At 40.1% G+C, this 20,810-nt stretch overlaps 1 protein-coding gene and 1 long non-coding RNA gene across 5 annotated transcripts in view; one reads left to right on the plus strand and one right to left on the minus strand.

Moving 5' to 3' along the window:
- The window catches only part of TTC1 (tetratricopeptide repeat domain 1), a 32,090-nt gene extending 16,905 nt beyond the window's left edge, over positions 1-15,185 (plus strand). For all 4 annotated transcript variants that reach the window (XM_075102075.1, XM_075102074.1, XM_075102076.1 and 1 more), the window contains exons 6-8: positions 1,270-1,418; positions 7,484-7,538; positions 14,548-15,185. In XM_075102075.1, the coding sequence (XP_074958176.1) occupies positions 1,270-1,418; positions 7,484-7,538; positions 14,548-14,681 (338 nt within the window). In that variant the 3' untranslated portion in view covers positions 14,682-15,185. The remainder of the gene's footprint in view (positions 1-1,269; positions 1,419-7,483; positions 7,539-14,547) is intronic.
- Positions 15,186-15,379: 194 nt separating this feature from the next.
- Positions 15,380-20,329, minus strand: LOC142061259 (uncharacterized). Its single transcript, XR_012662085.1, has 3 exons — positions 20,204-20,329; positions 17,991-18,072; positions 15,380-17,317 (listed from the first exon to the last, which is right to left on the minus strand). It is a non-coding gene; the product is annotated as an uncharacterized LOC142061259 (long non-coding RNA).
- Between the last annotated feature and the right edge of the window lie 481 nt (positions 20,330-20,810).

A 20,810-nucleotide genomic window follows, 5' to 3' on the forward strand; every position in this document is an offset into this window, starting at 1 on the left:
CTCTGCAACTTCTGGTGAAATCATTTCAGCTGTGCATTGCTTTATTGCTTCCACCCACTCACCCATGCTTGAATATTTGTTAAACTCCCCATGACAGCTGGGGAAAAAAGTCTAAATTACCAGTCAGAAAACTAATCCAATGGCTGCGTGCCAGTGCTGCTTGTACAGTAAATAGGCGTTTGTACTTGCTAGAAGTATTCTGGAAGGTAAGAAATTCTTGCTGGTCTCTGTCACTTTAGGGGTTTGTTTTGTTGTGGTGGTGCATTTTGAAAAACACTTCTGCTAATTTTGTCGTGGCTGAAAGGGAATCAGTCTGCTTTGCAGCAGTGAGACTTAAACCTACCATCGCTTGATGCTCCCCAGGGACTTGGCTTACAAACTGCAATGCAACACTTGGAGCACAGCAGAGCAATTCACACTAACCTGCAACGTGCTGACTGTAGCATTGTCTTTGTCCTTGTAGATGAAATACACTAGAATATTTAGGTAGATAATCCTAGATTTAATTGTCCCGAGAACCATTTTAATGGGTTAGTAATTATAAAATGGGTAGTCTTTTATACTCCCTCTTTCTGTGATGAAAAATGTATGAAGAAATACTTGAGAAATTACTATGTGCAGGTTGCTGTTAAGTTTAGCATTCAGTCCTAACTGCATCGTAAACGTGGTCATGGTTGCCAAGGGAATGAGGAAAGGAAAAAAAGCTTAAATTTTGTCAGTATGTCCCTTTGCTAACTTGTAGGGCTAATATAACCGTTTGTGGATTCCCAATCCAATTTTGACTGCTTGATATTAAATTCAGAAGAACAACAGTAGTTCTCTGGGAGTTTGGCTCAACTTGAACCGAGATAAGCAGGGAAATGCTTATTTTCCCTGCTATGTGTATCTTTAGGTATATTTAACTTTAGCTGTAATCTAATAATGTACACTTATTAAATATACAAAAGCTCAAAAATGCCTTACAGGTCCTTAAAATTTCTGAGGTGTCACTTAGAATCTCTGCATATATAGCATAGCAAAATTAAATGTTTGTGCATTATAAATCAGTTGTATCTGTGATAGTGACATTAAAGGAGTATCATCATTTGCATTAGATTTTCACAGGCAGATATATGCCTTCCTGAATTATGACTTGGCTTTTAAACTGACTCTGCTTGATTCTAAGCTACGTTATAAAGATAACTATTAAGAATTTAATATACACTTAAGTCATTTGAGGGGTGTAGAAATGTTTCAAGTAAAATACTGTGTTTTGTTTTTGTTTTGTAGCAGTGGAATTAGATCCTAACTATATTAGAGCTTTGCTGAGGAGAGCAGAACTATATGAGAAAACAGAAAAGCTAGATGAAGCTCTGGAAGATTATAAGGCAGTCCTAGAAAAAGACCCCTCAGTTCATCAAGCCAGAGAAGCCTGCATGGTAAGCCCTTTCAGTATCCTTTGGCCTAAATTTAAACCAAGCTCTTGTCTTTCCTATTGTAAATATTCAATGCTCTTTATGCAGGCAGCTTCACATGTAGTGGTGATAACTTTTTGCTTCTTAGTCTGAAAGTGTAGTGGTCTTCTCATCTGGTTTTATGTAAGGAAGATTACATGCACTGCCACAACTTCTATGACAAGTCTCAGGTCCATAAAGCATAGTTGTCTTGGTAAAGCTGTTAACATGTAATTACATGTTTAGCTGTTGAATAGTGTGTGCACACACACACATACACTGTGTTCTAGTTTTCTGATAGAGGCTGTTAATTTTATTTATGCATGTCCTAGAAAAGGTTGCCTGAACCACTGCTGCATTTTAGGAGCCACCATTTCAATAAGGATCTTCAGTTTGGAGATTGAAATGCAAGCACCCTATACTACAGTTCTTGCTAGCTGTTTAATTAGTGGGAGTCTAGTTTTCGTTCAGTAGAATTATTTTTCTAATTGGTAAACTTGCAGACAAATTCCTTTATGGCATAATTATAAAATAATTACTTTTTTTGTGACTTCATTATATCACTTTGAGAATGGCAGAGACAGGAATCTATCAGTCTTTATCTTATGTTTGTAGCTACTTTGAAATGCTGATACTTTTGTTTCTTGATTTGGCTGTTTTCTGTTCTTGTTCTTTGCTATGCCTTGTGTGTGTATTGGCCACTTTTATTTTACGAAGTTATTTTACGAATCGTGACTGAAGTCTGCTATTAATCTTCAAAAACTTAGCCTTTCACTTGAAGAAAAAGGCACCTTGTAGTTGTAACAGCACTCTCCTGGTTCAGTTACTTACTTCATTTTGGGGGGGGGGAAAAAAGGAATTCTGCAGCTTAGTACTGTGTTCCACTGTCCACTTTCAATCAAATTACAAATACTTCAGGATTAAACAATTAATGCAGAATCTTTGCCATATCTCTGTAAGCATAAGGAAATGCTTTAAAAGTTTCCTTGGCCTTTAGGATGTGTCAGCTTGGATGAAAAAAGCTAAGCCCCTACCACTTCCTGAAACCCCAATCTAACTTGTAAATAATCCTTACTCAATGGGGATTTAGTCACTGCCACAGCCTGCTGATTTGAGGTTTTAAGTCACTCTTTGTGTAAAATTCCAGCAGGAAGTGATTTTTCTAGTGATATTTAGTATGTTAATGCTTAGTGTGGAAAATAGCTGTGGGTTTGACAAGTTCAGAGGGTCTTTTCACAAGGGTAGCAAGAAGGGAAATTTATTTTGTGCAGAAAGCTCCTCTTACAGGCTGCTTGCTGCTCTTCTTTTTGAAAAGAGGTTATGAAGGCTGTGTTGAAAGGACAAATGTGGTAGAAAGGTAGCCAGACAGCCTGTGGTTTTGAAGTAACATGCGCTAATCAAAGGTAGCCACTACAAAAAGTACAGTGGTGGTCGCTTTGATAAAAAGTTGGAGCTTCAGGTCATCGTAGTGAATTGTTTGCAAGCGCCAGAGAGCCTGGAAAGAGCTGACCATCTTCTGCAGGGAAAACAACAGCTGAACTATTCTTTGCTTCCCTTTTGAGGTAAATGGGTACAGTTTTAAAATGTAATTCTTCGTTGGGCACCCAAATCCATATGCCAGTACTTGACTTTATTTATATCTGGTTAAATTTTCAAAGGCATTGTTGTTTTAGTTCAGCTTCTCATCAGTGAACCTGCAACGTATTCTGCTCCATAAAGGAAAAAAAATAATTTGCTTCACCTGCAAAATTATCTCTAAAACCACTTTGGGTATGTTGATGCAGAAATATTTTTGAAAGGCTTAGGTTTAATGGTTTAAACTCTCCATTTGGGAAGATAAATCATTAGTAGTGATTTCCCTGCCCCCCCCACACCCCTTTCCGTACTATGGTGTTGTAAGTGACAGATTAGAAACTGCTTTTATAGCATATTAGACAAGAAGCCTTGCCTGAAATTACTTCCTTTGGGACTGGATCAGTTGCACTGATGGCAGAAAAATATTCCGCCTGTGTAACTCCTGTAAGGGTATGATTTCACAAAGCAGCAACACTGATCTACTCACTGCCTGCTGCTTACAAAGCTGTCCAGTTGCTTTCCTTGTGCTAGCACTGGTACTAGCTCGTGCCTGACCCTAGGGGATGGCTGGCTCTATATATGAGTCTGGCAGTTGACTAACTCTGCTAAAGGCAAAACCAGCAACGAGCAAGCAAAAAAAAAAAAAAAAAAGCCAGCAACCAAAAAGCCCCAAAGTAAATACTTCTATATTGCCTTGGCTTTTTGCAGTCAGACAGGTCCTACTGCAAATGCTAGTGAGAAGGAAAGAAAACATGGTCAAGGCAGTGCAGGACTCGGGGCCATCCCTTTCAGCAACACCCACTGACAAGGTCAGTTTACTGTGGAACGACCCCCTGATGCTTGTTGCATGTGTCTGGTGGAGAGCAGAAGAGCACTTTATCACCTAGCTCTTGGCAATGGCTTAATAAATTACAAGCTTGTCAAACATCATTACTGCATGGGTAGTGAATGTGATGGGTCCATCACAGTCTAGAAAAGACTATTTGTGTTGGCCTTGTTTATAGGCTACTAGCTGAGACTAGGGCTTATTTGATCCAGGAATTCAGCCAAGGAGTCTGCTGACATCTCTAAAGGAAACGATGGCGTTTAGTTTCTGTAGCTTGTAGTCTTTTAGCATTAGATTACGTCCACAGTGAGGCCTACTGTAATCTAGCGAGTTACTTGGTAAAATAGGGTATAAGGAGTATATTTTCAGCAGCTCATCGTACAAAGTACAACTGCAAAGATCAGACAGATTTTTATGAACTACCAGTCAGGACTCCACAGATTAATACTTGGGAACACTGTCAGTAGTTGGTACAAAATCTAAGGAGTTTAAAATACATATATTTTGGCTGATCGAAACCCCCTGAAAGTATAGATACTGTCCTTTACACCTCTTGCAAAACCACAGTGAGTGGTTCTTTCAGTGAGTATGCCTCGAATAGCCTCACAGAAGAGCCCTTGCTTAGTAACCAGTGGATATTTGGGCTAGAAGAGAATCACAAACAGTGCTGCTGTTCTTCCTGGCCATCTTTCAGGCGTGTTTTAGAACGATCAGTAATTTATTCTTAATTTTTGTAGCTGGGAAGTACAGAGGTTGACTGTTTCATATACCTTCTGCTCCTTGACCTCATTTTACTAGGCAGAGGGTTTAGGCTCACATGTGGTTCAGAACACTTTGTACAAAATGCCCTCAATTTATCCTGTAGTGGGATTTAGGACATTCTGCCCCGAGTGGTCCTGTTCTTTGTCAAGTTTCAGGGTAGAAGCAATCTTTTGAGACTGAAGCCGAAAACTCTCCTCCTGTAAAACTGTCATTGTTTCCTTAATTTTTCACTTTTTAAAATATTCATAGTAAACCTCTACATTTCATAATTTAAAAAAACCCAGTTCCAACTGTAATGGTGACTCCACATATGTGGCTAACGTATCTAGTATGTAGAAGACTAAGAAGCTTTGCTTTATTGTAAGGTGAAGTCCATTGTTCTTTGCAGAAATACGCAGCATTTTTTCCCACTCAGTGGTAATGAAAATGATACATCAAGAGAACCTGCAAATTAGCTTCATTCACTGATAGAGCAAATCTTTCTCCTTCCTGTATGTAGAAAATATTTCACATGCTGCTTTAGGGAATGTCATGATCTTGTTAAATGGCAGCTTAAGAATATTAAATACACAGTAGTTCTTTGCTTTGACTCCTGATTTGGTAGCTGCTCTAAAATTTCAGCACTGTTTATATTTTAGGAGGACAGTGCTAGAGCTTTTTAAATCCTAGTAGATTAGTAAAGAACACTTTAGTTACTTTTGACATATTCAGTGCCAAATTAAACCGTTTGAAATTGTTTTGTGGTCAAATAATGCCTATTGATGCTTTCCCAGAAAGTGTTTAATTATATGTTATCAGTCTTTAGGTTTTGTTTTTAGTGGGTGTGTTTATGTGAATTTTAGCTCCAATGCACTTTTTGAGGGATTGGCAGGCCAGATAAACTTATTTACCAAAATCAAGTGTACTTTGAGATAAGTATCATAGACACCAGATAAATAACTGCCCTTACAGACACCTTTCTGTAGATAACTAACCCTGCAAACACATTTCTGGAATGAGAAATGCCGAGTCTTTGGAACAGTGGTATTCAGACAGACAAAACATGGACTATGTATTTCAGATCAAGGATTTGTGTCTTCATTTCCTGCTAAAGCCTGATGTCCAGTGTGAGACATGCTATATATGCCCAACTCATCCAACACTCAGCAAATCTCACAGCCACAGTGCAAACGGAATTTAGAGCCTGGGGATATCCACACATGTTTTCATGCAGGCAGCTTAGGTCCAGATCTGCACCCAACTTAATAAGCCCCTCTGGGTCAGCAGGAGTCAGATGAGGTCTGACTAGGCTAATTACATCTGGCTCACTGGTGGTGACGCAGGGCCTGGACTGGTTTCAAGCTTAGCCATCCATATATATCTGCACTGTATTCCTTAGTACTAGTTTTTCTGTTTTGTTTTTTTTTTTTCTGTGGTATACCACCTCTCTATCCACCCATCACTATCAGACATGAACTGTATTTGCCTGTGTTCACCAGCATATCCTGCATTTAAGAGGAGAGGAATAGTCAGGCAGCCTTGTCGATGGGCTTTTTCTTGAGGTGAACATCTTATTTCACTGTAGCAATGATATCAGGATGACAAACCCCTCGATGATGACAAACCTCTCCGTGATGACTGGAGCTGCAAATGACAGGAAGGAACAAGATTAGGAAATTAATTCTTTAACTGTGTTGAGAAGCCAATTACCACAAGGGAAGTGTATCGGGTGAATTCCACACCTGTTGCCATAGTCTGCAACTGTAATTAATTTACTGATAGCACCATTACAGCAGATCTGTCTTACTTGCTATGACCTCCACAAGAGGAGACACCATAGTTATGCATATAATTGCATGCAGAACTGCTGGAATTTTACAGTAATAAGTATAGTATAAAAGCTTGAAAGAGTACTTCTGAAAAATATGTATAAAAAGTGACTAATAATATATTTTGTTTTAATATTGTATTTAACTTATGTATACAAAATGCAAAATTTAAATAATGTAATGGTAAATCTAGTTGTTAACTAATTAAAAGTGATCATGACAGTCATATAGCAAAACACCGTTGGGAATCTCAAATCATTGGGAATGCATAGATCATGCAGTTACCTAATGCTCATTAGAAACATGTGATAAGTTTGTGGTGGCGCAACAGGTTTTAACACTGGTGCCAGTTCTCAGGAGGGAAGCAGCACATTAACGAACTGTTACCTGGGCTAGCACCTTGCTTGGTATGAACTGTTGGAGTTCCTTCCCTGTGATCAATTGCCAAATGGAGGCCCTCATTTGTAACACCCTGTCCTCCTTAAAACTGTGCCATATATTGTGTCATAAGATGCTGCTCATTAAACTATGTCCTGAAGTTCATGGACAGTTAATTCAGTGATCTTCTGATAAAATATTTGTATTGAGAAGACAGTGCTGATTTCCCTGAAGTGTGATGTCACTGAGAACTGACTTCGTGGATGTTTTCTTCAGTTCATCTGAACTTCAGTTCACCTGAGTTCATGTTCAGAAATCAAGTGCTGTGCTTGCTTAGTCTTCTCAATTGTCTTACCAAATTTAATGCATGCAGCAGAGGAGGTAGGGCTAAAATACACTGTAATTGTAAGTCTCAAACTCCATAAGCTTTTCAGTTAAAATCCCAAGCAAACATATCAGACCTGTTTTGCAGCAGTAAAAATGTATGCCTGTACGAAACCTGCACTTACAAGTCCTGACTTACTGTTTATGTGAAGTGATGTCATAAGATGAATTATAGGTTTCCAAAATAATATGAAAGTGTGGTTTGACATAAGGATTCCATTTAAGCCAGAAACAGTGTATCCTGGGAATGTGTATGAAAATTTCATAAGCTTAAACTACAGCATTGGTCTGATTCCAATTTTTATTTTTCTCCACAGCGATTACCTACACAAATTGAAGAGCGGAATGAAAAATTAAAGAAAGAAATGTTAGGTAAGTAGTGTGTACATATAATCTGCATAATAATCTTCATAGTCTACTAGAAAAATAAAAATGCATGAGTAGAATCTCTTGTATAAAATTTAAAGAAGGTAAATCTTGAAGGAAATACTTTTTCTGTGTTAAAAACACTCCCGATTTCTTCGTAGTTCTCTATTGCTTGGTTTCACCTACAGTAAGTTCTAGCCAAATAATTATCCCGTACAGAAAAGGCTGTTAGTTGAAATTTAAAGACAGAAATACTCTAGACCTTCTAAAGGAGTTTAATGTCAATGCATGTAAAAGCAGGGGAAAATGGTTTGAAACAGACCAACTGCTCTGCCCTTTCTCTCTGCAAGTCAACCTTCAAAGGAAACATTCCCATGAAAGGGATAAAACAGGGGTTGCACTAAACCTTTATGTCGTAACTGAGCATGTTTGATGTTGTGTCTGAAGAAATAAATTTGGTTCTTTTTGTAGCACTTCCAACCTATAGACCTCCAAGTCTTCATGTTTACCTTGTTTGTGTGGAGGCTGAATTAGACCTACCTAGCATTACAAGCAGGCATCTGGCCTTGCTAGGAGTGGAATTAGATTTCCTAACCGCTTAGCTTGTTGTCTCTTGATGTTTTGCTGTTCCATACCAAAGGATACTATTGACTCTACTTCTTCGTAGAAAGATAACTTAATATAACTCACTTGATTGTATGTGCCTCCATCATCGTGTTGTATGGTATTGCTTGGCTAATATCTTAACTAGATTGATGTATTTCAAAAGGACAACTACTTAAGTAAGATTGCCCAAGCAAGACTTTCATGTGTAATCTTAAGTACAAAGCGCTTCCTTGCACCGCTCACAATGTCAGGGTTAAACTAACAGTTTTGGGGGGAACCTTCTACTCAAAAAGAGACTGCTGTCAATATGGTCTGCTGTCTCCTGGTTAATGGGGTTTGTTAATCCTGACATATTGGTGTTTTTTTTTAAATGAGTTTTTATTTTTACATAATCTTTTCATTTGTACTGTTTAGAAAATCCACACGAAAGAGCAAGGACAGATGACAGTATAAGATTAACTGTACCTAACCTGTTTCAGAAATAGCTTTCAATAGTTACCTGTTTACTCATTCTAGGTGTATCAAGTAGTAGATGAAATGCTATTTTAAGACAAGTAGGCCTTGAGGGTTTAGGATGGGAAAGGGGAAGAGTGTTTTGATACTCTGCAGAGAATTAGGTTAAATAAACTGCGCCTGTCTTGCATACTGTAAGACTAATTTTTTTTAATATTTGGGAGGAAGAGACTGTTTCAAGGGCTTATGCTGAAGCTGATTTTTCCTTGCTGTGCAGGGAGTCTGATTAGCTCTTGCTTTGTGCCTGTTTTGACCTAGTAAAGTTGCAGTGAGGCTTTTTAGAGCTTTACATCATCAGATCCTGTTTCCACCATTGTACTTGGAACAAGCCGTAAATAAAGAAGGTTAAGTGTGGTAATGCTAAAAATAAATGACAAATGCAGAAAATCTCCAGAAGGACTGTGCCCATTTGTAGGACATGGGATGGGTTTCAACACAAAATAATATGAAAACAATTCCTGATCTTTTTTGAACTCTCCTTTTGTACTATTGTTACCAATGTCTAAAGGGCCTCACTAATCACAAGGGACTACACTGAAACAAATCCAGCTTTATAAACTGCTGTTACAAACCTAGTTCTATACTCTAATTTTTGCCTAGAGTTCAGACTAGATGTGATCTTTTTAAAAAGTGTTAATCCAGCAGCAGTTAGGATTTCAGAACTGAGCTGGTGTTTTGGGAAACAGGTTCAAGCCATTTTTATTGGGATTCTTGAGAAAGGAATCCGGTCTTGATGATGTTACATGCATTCAAGGAGATGTGCTGATGCTTACTGTTGTAAGCAGCCTGGGAAACGAAACTAAGAGTGGGGCAGTACAGCATACAGCCCTATGTTCATCCACCACCTTTGCGTGTGACAGGATTCATATAAATTGTCACATGTATTGTTAAAATTATATAGTGTCAATCGGGTAAGTGGTATTTTATTTTTAGCACTACTTGTGATCACTAGTGTAATACAAACTGAGGATTTTTTCTATAATATGTTCTCTTAATAGAACAATTTAAGTTAGGAATATGGCAGTAACTCAGCTAATTTTTCAGGTGTTATAAAAATCCCTGTATCTTGTTAAGAGGGATAACAGTGATGTCATGGATGTTAACGATGAAGGCCTGGGAAGGAAATACCTCCCAGGGTTTACAAAATGCTGCTGTTCTGTCTGAGGTCAAGGAAAAACCATTACAACTGAAGAAGGGGGAGTACATAGGAGTTCGGGAAGGAGTGAGAGAAGACAGCCCTGATATAGCACAGTGGTTAAGGGATTTCTTTGGATTGTTTTTGTTGTACAGTACATTTGTTTTAAGCTGTTTCAACTTTTCTTTTTCAAGAACTTTGTTAATGCTTTTACCAACTGAGTGCTGTGTCAGAATAGACAACTGCTTGTGGTAATCGGTGAGGAGATTATCTGACTACTGGTTAAACAGTGCCAGGTGTGCAAGGATTCACCCTCTCGCCTTCTCACAGGGTGTCTGGGTGTACCTAGATTATTATTTGGTCCAGGAGAGCAAGTCAGATACATCCTCATAGTTCCAGGCTAGACCTGGTTCAGGAGCACTGTCACTAAAATTAATCACCAACAAAATCTTCAGAAAGAACGTCACACTCCATGCTTTGGCTCCTTTGAAGTTTGGATACTGAATTGTATTCTTCTAAGTCCATGAATCGGCCAGTAACATTGTTTTTCTAGGCTTTTATTCTTTCAGCTGAAACTGAGCCCTGGTATACACAGTTCACTAACACTGCCATGAAAACTGGAGCTGTGTACAAACAAACCAAAAGAAATGGAGTGCATCTTCCTCCTGTCCCAAGTGTGGTTCCTGTTTTCCAGTGCTACAGCTCATTACCACATAGTTTGTTAGAAGCTGAAACCACTTCTTAAGCGATTGTGTGTAAATAAATCAGAGTACACATTCTTGGCTGGATTTTTCTTCCAGACTACCTAACTATGAATTCTTGTGTGCAAGTGGTAGTGCATGTGATTAATGGAGTTGATGTCGCTAGAGAAAACATGTTTTGTTGCCAAACCAAGCCCACTTCGGCTCTATGTTCTGCAAGGGCCTAACTTTTCCAAAGCTGACATTTGTATTTAAATTATTTCCATATTTTCCATTCAGCCTGTGCAGGTTAGTGCTGTCACTGAAGTTTGCTCAGGAGGCACTAACCTCTGAGTTTCACATTAATGAAAGCTTAACTTATAGCACACTTTGAAAGCAGGTTTTAAAATCCATATGGCTCTTACTCATTAGATTTTCATAACACAAGCGCCCTCTGCCTTAGTGAGATGCCCAGGATGTGAACACATAATGACCATTTTCTGTGTTCTTTTTTTTCTCCTCTGGCTTTAAAGCCAAAGATTTTCAGCTATTGTGCAACAAGCTAGTCTTGTTTAGAAAAACAACAATTATTGTGATAACTAGGACCAGCTCCTTTGGGGAGAGGGTGTGAGAAGAGGGGAAGTTTGGAATAGTTTTAGCAAGGTTCAGCAGCCTGGGGGCTGTGACACACCACAGTGTTCTGCATGGCGACAGGGGAGCCAAGTGTATAGATATAAAAAAAAATGGGGTGGAACATATGCCCATCTGTGTAACCCATCTTAGACACACAGAGTTCATCAAATCTAATTAAAAACTATTGGGTCTTTCAGTGTAAGGTATAAATAAGAATGGCATTCCAGAAAATAGTGAAATGTACTTATCAGTGTGATTCACAGGAAGGCCTATCAGAGCATGTCATCTGGGCCTTTCTGCCAGTAAGAGATGTTTTCAGCTCTGAGATCAGCAAAGATAATTATTAGGCTTAGTGACCAAAGAATTAGTTTGGGGTTTGGTTTTGGTTTTGGTGTGGGTTTTTTTTTTCCTTTGATAGTGAAGGGCATGTTGTATTTAAAACTAAGCTGCTATGCCCCAGTATGGGGCATATGGGGATATCACTTTAAATAGTTCAAACCAGAGCTAATACAGTTACTTTTAGTTCAATCCTCACTTACCATTTAGGGAAGGGAAAAGGATTTGCCCTCGCTCTTCTAATTGCTCAAGAAATGTTGTTGGTAATACAGAAAGTTATACAAAGATGAGATCTCATCAGGAAATTTGTCTTTTACCCAAAAACAACTCTTAACACAAACAGTATACAGCTTTTCAACTTCCAAACACCACATTAAAACTAGCAACTACAGTAGAATTATTGCAATTAATTTTGGCTGTTCCGTCTTAATGTAAATCGTGGGGAATCTTTTTGTGCATCTGCCTTTTGCTGCAGTTTAGGTGAGTAATGAATCACAGACTTCTGAGCCCTAAATTGATTTTTACTGGTTAATTTTCTTGCTAAGCTCTGAATATTGCTCTGCTGAAGAAACTTAACATCCTCGAGTTCCAGGTGAAAAGTAGACATAGGCTCTCTCAAATACAAAGAACAAGATCTATGAAAATATGGGAGAAGAGAATGTGACCCTGCTCAGGGACAAATGAGCGTTTGAGAACTCTGCAGCTGAGTCACAGCTCCACATGCCTTTTTCCTCCCTTCAAGCACAGCCTCTGTTTCAAGAGAGCTTTTCTTTGGGGGGAGGGGGTGGTTGGACTTAACTACAGATCTTAATTTAGGGATGAAAGGAGAGTGGGGGAGGAGGAAACAGCGCTTCCCTACAATGATGGGTTTATGTGCACCAAGACAGCAGGAGCAGTGCTTTGGGCTTGAGTTCCCGGAAAAGGCTAGGCTTTCTTCAGCTTCATTAACAATTTATTAAATGTGGCTGCACCAAAAGGCATTGCTGTACGTGGATTTAAGTGATAGAACAGGAAGGTGACCTATGACTGTATTGTTTTAATTATTCAATCCCAGTGAGATGAAGAATAAAGTATTAAATATATCATTTAGTCTTTAGCTTTTCCAAAGAGCTGGCCTAGCTACAGGCAAGAATACCGAGGCAGTTGTTCTGTGTTTATTGGCTCTAGTATGACCGGAAAAGAGCCACCATGCTAACGCCAATTAGAAAAGACCTTTCACAGTTTCCTGAAACAGTCAGACTCGTCTGCCTGCTCCTGAGCCAGCTGCAGTGCCTGGATAACTTGTGAACTGTTTACAACTGGCTCTAGCAATGCCAGACTATGCCAGGATTCTTCCACAAAGACACTTCTCATGCAAACTTGAAGCTAAGCAATGACCAAATGTTTGTCTAGAAGTAAAATAGCAACTATTCATCCCAGTCATAAAGATGCTATGAACATCTTGATACTTTTACAACCAAAATGCTTTGAGGATACAGTATAAAATTATAACTTAATAGTTAACTTCAGCTTAAACAGGGTGTAGCTTAAAAAAAACTAACCAAAAACCACAAAGAAACTACTACAAAGAAACTAATCGTAGCTGAGCCACTCACTGGAGTGACTGGCCAGATCACTCAACCACCTCATCTGTTAATCCACATGGGGAAAAAAAAATTGCAAACAAGAGAACTTAGGGAAAGCAAAGAAATGAAATGGTAAGTGTTCATGTGACCTTGCAGTTGGATTCTAATAGGTTAGTTTAGAAGTAGAAATAAAGGTGAAGGTGACTGGAATAATAGATGTTTCTCATGACTTAAGATGGCTTGTGGAAAGCATGCACATGCAAGTAGGAATAGGTGTGGCATTTGCATGTTTTAGTTAAGTGGTTGTTACTACTTCAGTTGCTTCACTGGATTTTCTGTGTGCCAGCTATTGTTGCCGTCACTTTTCCCCACCATGTGCATGCACAAAACTCCCAGCAAACAAAATCCATTCCCTGGAAGATCTAGTAAAGGTAGAAGGCATTTTGAAAGGTGGTGTTTGCCTGTGGATGCAAACCTAGGGTAGGCTTCAATCGTCAAAACTTCTGTTTGTTCTTTGGGAAACGATTCTGCACTGAAGCCAGGAGGAAAAGAATGTTTTTCTTGGAAAACAGACCATCTTCCTCTTTTGTCTTATCATGCCAGGGGCTTAGCTTCTGGTCAGCCAACACTGAAGTTGTTACCTGTGCTTCTAGAGTCCGAAAGAATGTATGATGCATATAAGTTGGTGGAAGCCTTTAGATTTTATTAACTGTCATACCTGATGTATATTTAACAATGCTTGTTAAGTAATAGTTGCTTAGAGCTCTTAGCAGTAGTAAGTTAGTCCTGGAGAGCTGTAGTTTTGAAATTAAGTTAATGATGTCATGCCGCGTGACATCATGCTGAGATTTTTTGCAGGAAAAATGGCTGTAAAGTTGTATGCTTCAGCTGGAACTGCTTACTTTGCAGGTGCAAACACAATTGCAAGGATGAATTTGTTTCAGGTTTTTTTTCTTGTATCAATATACACATTTAGAAAGGGATTTTTAATAATGACAAATGAGCAGTTTGAACTTTGGCTTTCATGGTTTCTTTTGGTAGTGAAGGAAACTGGCTGGTTTGTTGATTGTTCATAGAGCTGTTGCTGCATCAAAAATGGCCAGAACTGAAAACTTTGTGTTAGAAAGCTGGATGTTGGCAGCTATGGGGGTTATATCCATGTGTAAGTATAGAGGAGACCAGTGCTTTGCTGTGAGCTGTTAAGCTCTTGAGGTACAAGAGTTTATAACTGAGGAAATGAGGTGCTTCTGTATAGCTGTAACCGCATAGCTGTGACTGCCTGCAGCCACTGGCTCTTCGTCAGGGCGGCCTGACAAACCGCTCAGAACCAGCCCGGTGATCTGTTTTCAACCCCAAAGTTAACAATAACTACTGGGACAATTGGGACTCTTTAAATTAATGTAAGAGCCTAAATATTCAACCAACTGCAGAGAATTCCAGAGTATTTACCTTAAATTAGTAGAGCTGGACTACATAGTTGGGCATAATTCAATGGGAGTTTTCCCTTTGCTTAATACTTAATGCATTATCTCTCCTTTTCATTGTAGGCAAACTGAAGGATCTTGGGAATTTGGTTCTCCGCCCCTTTGGTCTGTCAACAGAAAATTTCCAGATAAAACAGGATTCATCAACTGGTTCATACTCCATCAATTTTGTTCAAAATCCAAACAACAATAGATAGCATTAATTCAATCTAGTTCTGCTGGCTTTCAGGCTTCGTGACCGTGTGCTTGCACGTACAAATAAAAGGATTCAGCAAACATTCTTCACACTCCCCAAGTGAAGATAAGACTCAAGCATATTCATTTCCCTCCTTGTGAAATTATTTACAATGTGGATGTAAAGCAGGTCTTTTGACTATTCAGTGATAAGTGTGCAGTGCGTGATTTTTTTTCCCAGTTTTTTTTCTTCCCTTGTGGTGTTTTGATGTCCAACAGTCCACGTTCATTATTTTGACCCATTCAATGCTGGCAGCAAAACTCTAGCAAGCAATTCAGTTGAATCAAAATGCCCACGCACCTGTAGCCAAGAACAAAGCCTGATGGTGTCTTGGGGAATTAATGAATCTAGCAGAAGCACTTCTCCGCACTCAGCAGGTGGATATGAGTGACAGCATGCATGGAAGTAAGCCAGCCTCTTCTGTGGAATAATTTTTCTTTATAATAAAGGCTTGGTAATTCTGTCAGCTTGGTTTGTGAAGTTTTTGCCTTATTTGAGTCCTTCCCATGGTGGTATTGTTTTTAAAAGTGCTTATAGCCACGCACAAAGATGATACTTGCAAGGTATTAATTTGAAGTATTTGATTTTTTTTTTTTGTCTTATAGCATTATCAGGAAATTAACCTCAGGCCACTCTTACATCACAGTTTGTTTACTTTTTATTAATTTCTCCTGAAAGTAACAAGGAAACTTTGCCTCTGTGTGTGTGTGTATACACACACACACACTTTGTAATAGTATCATAAAGTTAATTAAACTTGCTTGTCTGAGATTCATTCATATTACAGATATCCGTAATGGCAAACAAGTAAGTGGTGTTAAAGTTGATTGCAAAATATCTTTGTAATGCACTAGACCTTGAAGACTTTTTGAAGTATGCGTGTATACATATAGGTACTGTTGCAGCAGTTCATTCAGAGTTTGGAGGAGGGGTGTCTTTTGTAGTTACTACTGACTGTTTTGTGTATCAATGCTAAAATGTTTACATTGGAGGCAGATTTTTGAGTTGTCTCCATACAGATTTCAACACATTATTAATTAAATAGTTAATGATGGCTGTTAGTTGGCTATTCATTGTCATCTTAAATTTATTTCAGGAAGTCTCTGTGCGTGGACTTCAGGACTGAAATTTTATTGCTCCAGTTCTTATGCTGTTATGCCTGAAAGGAATAGCTTCTCAAGCTAAGGTGTTCTTGGTGCTTTATTTTTGGTTTTGTCTCTGCAGCTGTGGAGGGGTTTTTCCTAGCGTTGTTTAACTCTGTCTTGCTCCATTTTTAGTTTTGACTTAGTTTACAAACAAACAGGTAACTACAATCTTAAGCCTGCAGTGAGTGTGTATTCAAGTCTCTGGGAATTAAAATGTCATTGTCAAAAGGGAGAGGAGCCCTCATTTGCAGTGAGGCCTGTGCAGCCTTTAATTTTCTGCATAATTAACATGTCACTTAACTAAGTAACAGCAAATAGCCTCTAAGATTTCCATGTGCTGAAACTGTAACTATGCCATGCTTTACTGGAGTAAAGTTTCTAATGTGCAAGGCTCAATTTTCTTTACTAATGAAGTTTGGGTAAAGGGGTAGGTGCATGGATGGGAGGTTTTAAAGAAAGATTTTGCTCCTCAGAGCAGCTGCAGCACTGCTGGAGCAGGGTTTGCCAGCTGGTGCCTGGGTGTGTCAGGCTGCAGTGCCCAGGAAGAGGGCTGAGCTCACCAGGGCCATGGGGGTGTGAGGGAGGCTGCTGAGAGGTGTGCTCATGCCCAGGAGCCTGGCAGGTCCAGATAAGCTAATTAGCTGTAAAACCACTCTGCTTTTTGAACTGAGCGTTTCAGACTCAGGTAAGGCCTATTCGGTTGGGCAGAGTGTTGGGACTGGTGTAAATGTTCATCTTTCCTGAAACCTGGAATGCTACAGAGCAAAAGTGTCCAAGCTGCCTCAAAGCAGCTGTCCGGGGCTGAAGGTCATAAGCTTGGCTTGTGCCCAAACTGAGGCACTCGAATATGTCTGGATCGTGCTTCTCTAGAGCTCCTAGTTGAGCATGGGCTGGGTGGAGGTGTCAGTTCTCACCGTTGCAAGCTCTGTGCTGCCTGAAAGTGGAAAAAGTGGCTGGCCCTGGAAAGCAGTACAGTGTGTCTGCCCCTGGAGCCAGGCAGTCCACTGGCTCCGCAGTTACAGTAGCTGACTTTCCACAGGGGCTGGAGAGTGGGGAAAGGAGTTCAGCCAGGCTTTTGTCTCCTTTACCAAGGCTAGCGCCAGTCCTGCATCACCGAGTGGGAAGCAGCTTAAGTCTGTGCCCCAGGTTTCACTCACCTGCAGCATTCATATGTGCCCTTAGAACATATGTGAGCAGAACCACTTTGAAGCTACTATGAATACTTTAAATTTTCTATATATTGTTATTACCTACGATACACATTGTGTGCATATATGTCATTTACCAGCGTATGGCAAAGTTGGAAGCAGTGGCTTTTAGCAACCCCTGCTACTCGTTTTACAAATGAGGTCAGTGAGAAATTTTCTTCCTTCCCTTCTGTTCCTGCTTCACATCTGTAAAGGGCTGGAAGGCTGCAAATATGCCATCTTGGGTGGAGGCTGGTTAACTTATCCTGGAAAATACAGCAAAACTTGTGAAATTACTACCTGCTGTGCAAACACATCATCAAATAAGCGCGCGGCCTCCCGGCTGGATGCTTGATATGTATGTACCTGTAGTTTTAAAATGAAAGGAAGAACAAATGAAGCTGGAGAATTGCAGCTGATTTGCTTTTCACACTTGTGTTTATATTTTAATTGCATTGTGTGAGAGAGGCCAGTTAGTGACCCTGGAGATGGGGCTCACCATTACTGAGGGCCCAAATCCACACGTCATACCTACTCCAATTGCCATTCTCCAGCTAGAACAGAAACCTCCGGAATGTGTTATCTGCCATTACAGAAAGTTCTCCTCCAGGTAAAAATTGCAATTAATTGCCTGAAAGAACTCCTTTTGCATTGTCCAAATCCTGACCAATTGCATTTATTTTGCTTTTTACTTTTAAGGGTTTGGGTTGGGTTTTTTATGTCTAAACTAGTCATCGCAGCTGCCACCAGAAAGGTAATCGGTGCTTCCGCCTGTTGTAATTGGCCACAACTCCACCACAGTGCCGGGGTGTTTTGAGTCACACGTGTTGGGCTTACACCCTCTAATAAGAAAAAAATGTTTTATGAAACATAACCTTTTAAACAGAAGAGCTCTTAAACCAACAAGTGCCTTGCTAACTGGTTCCAATAGTTACTCACCCTTACTGTAACAAGCATGCGCCTTCTCTCGGCTTTGAGTTGTCTGCCCTCAGCTCCCCGCCTTTGTTCCTTCTTACTTTGCCTGCCAAATAAAAAACATTTAGTACCTGGTCTTTTCTCCCTGAACGTGTTTGCAGTCACGGAGGGACCTGCTGGGCTTCTCCAGAAGCTGAAGAGACAGGGCTGCTTTCAGTCCCTCCCTGCAAAGAATTCTCTCCAGCATTTCCATAATGTTTGTGTCTCAGACCTTCCATTTTTGACATCTAGGCAGGGACATCAGAACTGACACTGAGCTTTATCTCCCTTCTCCTCTGTACAGAAGGCGTGATATTCATACTCCTTCCTTCCTTATACCCTCAAAGGCTGTCTTAACCCTTATGGCAATGGATGAACTAAGTTTTAGATCTCCCCTCAGCATTTTCTGGGATAGGTAGAGACACAGCCTCCCTGTTCCTGCAGCTGTGGAAGTTTTGTTACTTGTGCTAACACAGCTAAATGCAAAATTAAGTCACGCTTTGCTTGGCAGGCCTGGCTTAGTGAGCAGTATCTGTTTTCCCATGTGCTTTCCCATTGTGCTGTTTCTTACCAGCATTTTCAGGAGTGACTTTAGATTTGCTTCTCAGTTACTGGTGTAAGTGTCAAATTGTAGGAGGTCTGGCAGTGATTCAAGCAGAATCTCACAGGAAATGTGAACATGTGAACAGGAAAACCAGGTTTGAAGGACAGTGGCAAACTGAGATGTGTCAGGGAGACAGTCTTAATCCACGTGTGCATCATTTATTTTATATTGGAGATAGTAATCCATAAATATTGCCTCTGCTGCAGACTGCCACGCCAGGTGGCCTGTTTTTGTAATTAGACTTACTAAGCATGGTTGAATGGCGAGGTCTATTTTGGATGGATTTTAATTGCATGTTTGCTTTAATTCCTTCCTAATGGATTGCTGGTCCTGTTTTCAGATTCCTGTGCCTGATGTCAGATTAACAAGCCTCTATTTGCCCAGGCTGTCATCTTTGCCCTCTTGCTCCACTGACCAGTCCCTGTACCCAGCAGACATTAAAGGTGAAGCGGGTGAGCCCGTTGGCTGGTTTGGGTGAAATACGCAGGCTTCTTTTCTGCCCTGCTGCTGTTCTACCTGGGCACTAAGAGAGCGGTAAATACATCATCCCACTTGCTTCAAATTGAGAAGTACCAAACACCAGTACTTTTATGGTCAGCAACAGGCCACCACCGCATTTTGAGCACTGTTTTGGTCCTAATAGATTAAAATTTCTCTTGTATCATCCTTATCTTTGTTAGTCAGTCCTTTTTTAAGCTTTCCTTATCAAGATTGTATTCTCTTACATCAAGTTTATAGCAACTACCTGTTTTATCTTCCCATATGCATTGGTTTTATTTTTTAATTTTTGCCTTCATATCAGTGTTGAGCTTCCTGGCTGTACAGCCAAAGATTACCTCAATATAATAGGGGGGTTTTAATTTATATGTTTTTTGTCTAGCATGTTAGAAATTTACATTTTGGTTTTAATCTTCTTGTTTCTAGTCAAATTTACTCAATTTTTTCCTTCTAGTTTTAGGTTTTTTTAAAGCAGGGGTAGAAAAGGAAATTACACGTACATTTACACACGGGTAGATGTGCATAGACCTGGGGGTAAACCCAGACCGTTGGTCTTCAACCAACAATTTCCAGTACACTGATTTTTGTCTCTAGACATTATAGTGTGGCTCAAAATAACATCCAAGGATCTTGTATTAGAAAGCCTTTCTAGAAATAATGTTGGGAAACGCAGCGTGCCCAGCGTGGCTCCAGCAGTTTATCTTTCCGTTACAAGGGTGCTTGAAAAGCCTCTCACCTCTTTTCTGGTGGGCCCATTACTCCTGTTCCCTGAGCTTAATCCTCACGCTCACTGGTACGTGCTCAGTAGCCCTTTTAGTCTACAGTATTGCTGCTGCTTCTTCCTCTACTTACTCTACCCTTCCTGAATAGGCGACACGCAGTAATTGCCAGTCTAGTCATTTAAGTCATTCCACTGCATTACCATATTCTAAAGCTTATAGAATTATTTCTTCTCAGTTGTGAGACTATGCAAACATTCTTATGGTACAGGAATATTAGGAGTAAGAATGAGGAACTGGAAACAGCTATGTGCTCTCTGATAATTCTGTACAGGTTATTCACAATGCTAAATTTCAGATTATAGCACTTTTGTTACCTCTTCCTCTTCATGTGTGATGGGAGCGGGACACCCAAGAGAGCCATCTTCACCCTCCGCTTCTCTGCCACCACTCAAGCCAGCTGCGCCTCATGAATCAAACCTGGACGGAGAAGGGTCAGGGTGGGTGTCTGGGTTAGCACAAAACCTGAATTACTGAAAATCCGCAGGTTAGCTGCCCCAGCAGGGCTCACACACAGCAGTTGGCCCACTCAAGACAACCTTCCCTACGATGGAGCCCTCCATGCTGTAAACCCAACGTGTGCAGTGGAGTACAGCCATTTCCAGCCTGTCTTCATTTATTCAAGGGACTGGAAGAATCCAATGAGGTTTTATAAGTAACTTTACAGGGTCCCTGTAGCATCCTATACTCCATCATTGAATCCATTCTTCTTCCTGTGGTTATCCCTGGCAGCAGACCCTTGCGGGTCTCTGTAACCCCCCCAGCCTGGTAGCTGCAGCTTGCATTTCTGCAGCACCGTGCTTGGCGGTGGGCAACCGACAGGGATTCCAAAATGGAAGTTTCATAAAGCTTTAAGATCTGTCCAACAGGTTCCCGAGCAAGCAAACATTCGCTCATCCCCAGAAGAAGCCTTGTCTCAGTCTC

This window comes from Phalacrocorax aristotelis, chromosome 8, assembly GCF_949628215.1.
Source record: "Phalacrocorax aristotelis chromosome 8, bGulAri2.1, whole genome shotgun sequence".
In the NCBI taxonomy this organism is placed as follows: domain Eukaryota; kingdom Metazoa; phylum Chordata; class Aves; order Suliformes; family Phalacrocoracidae; genus Phalacrocorax; species Phalacrocorax aristotelis.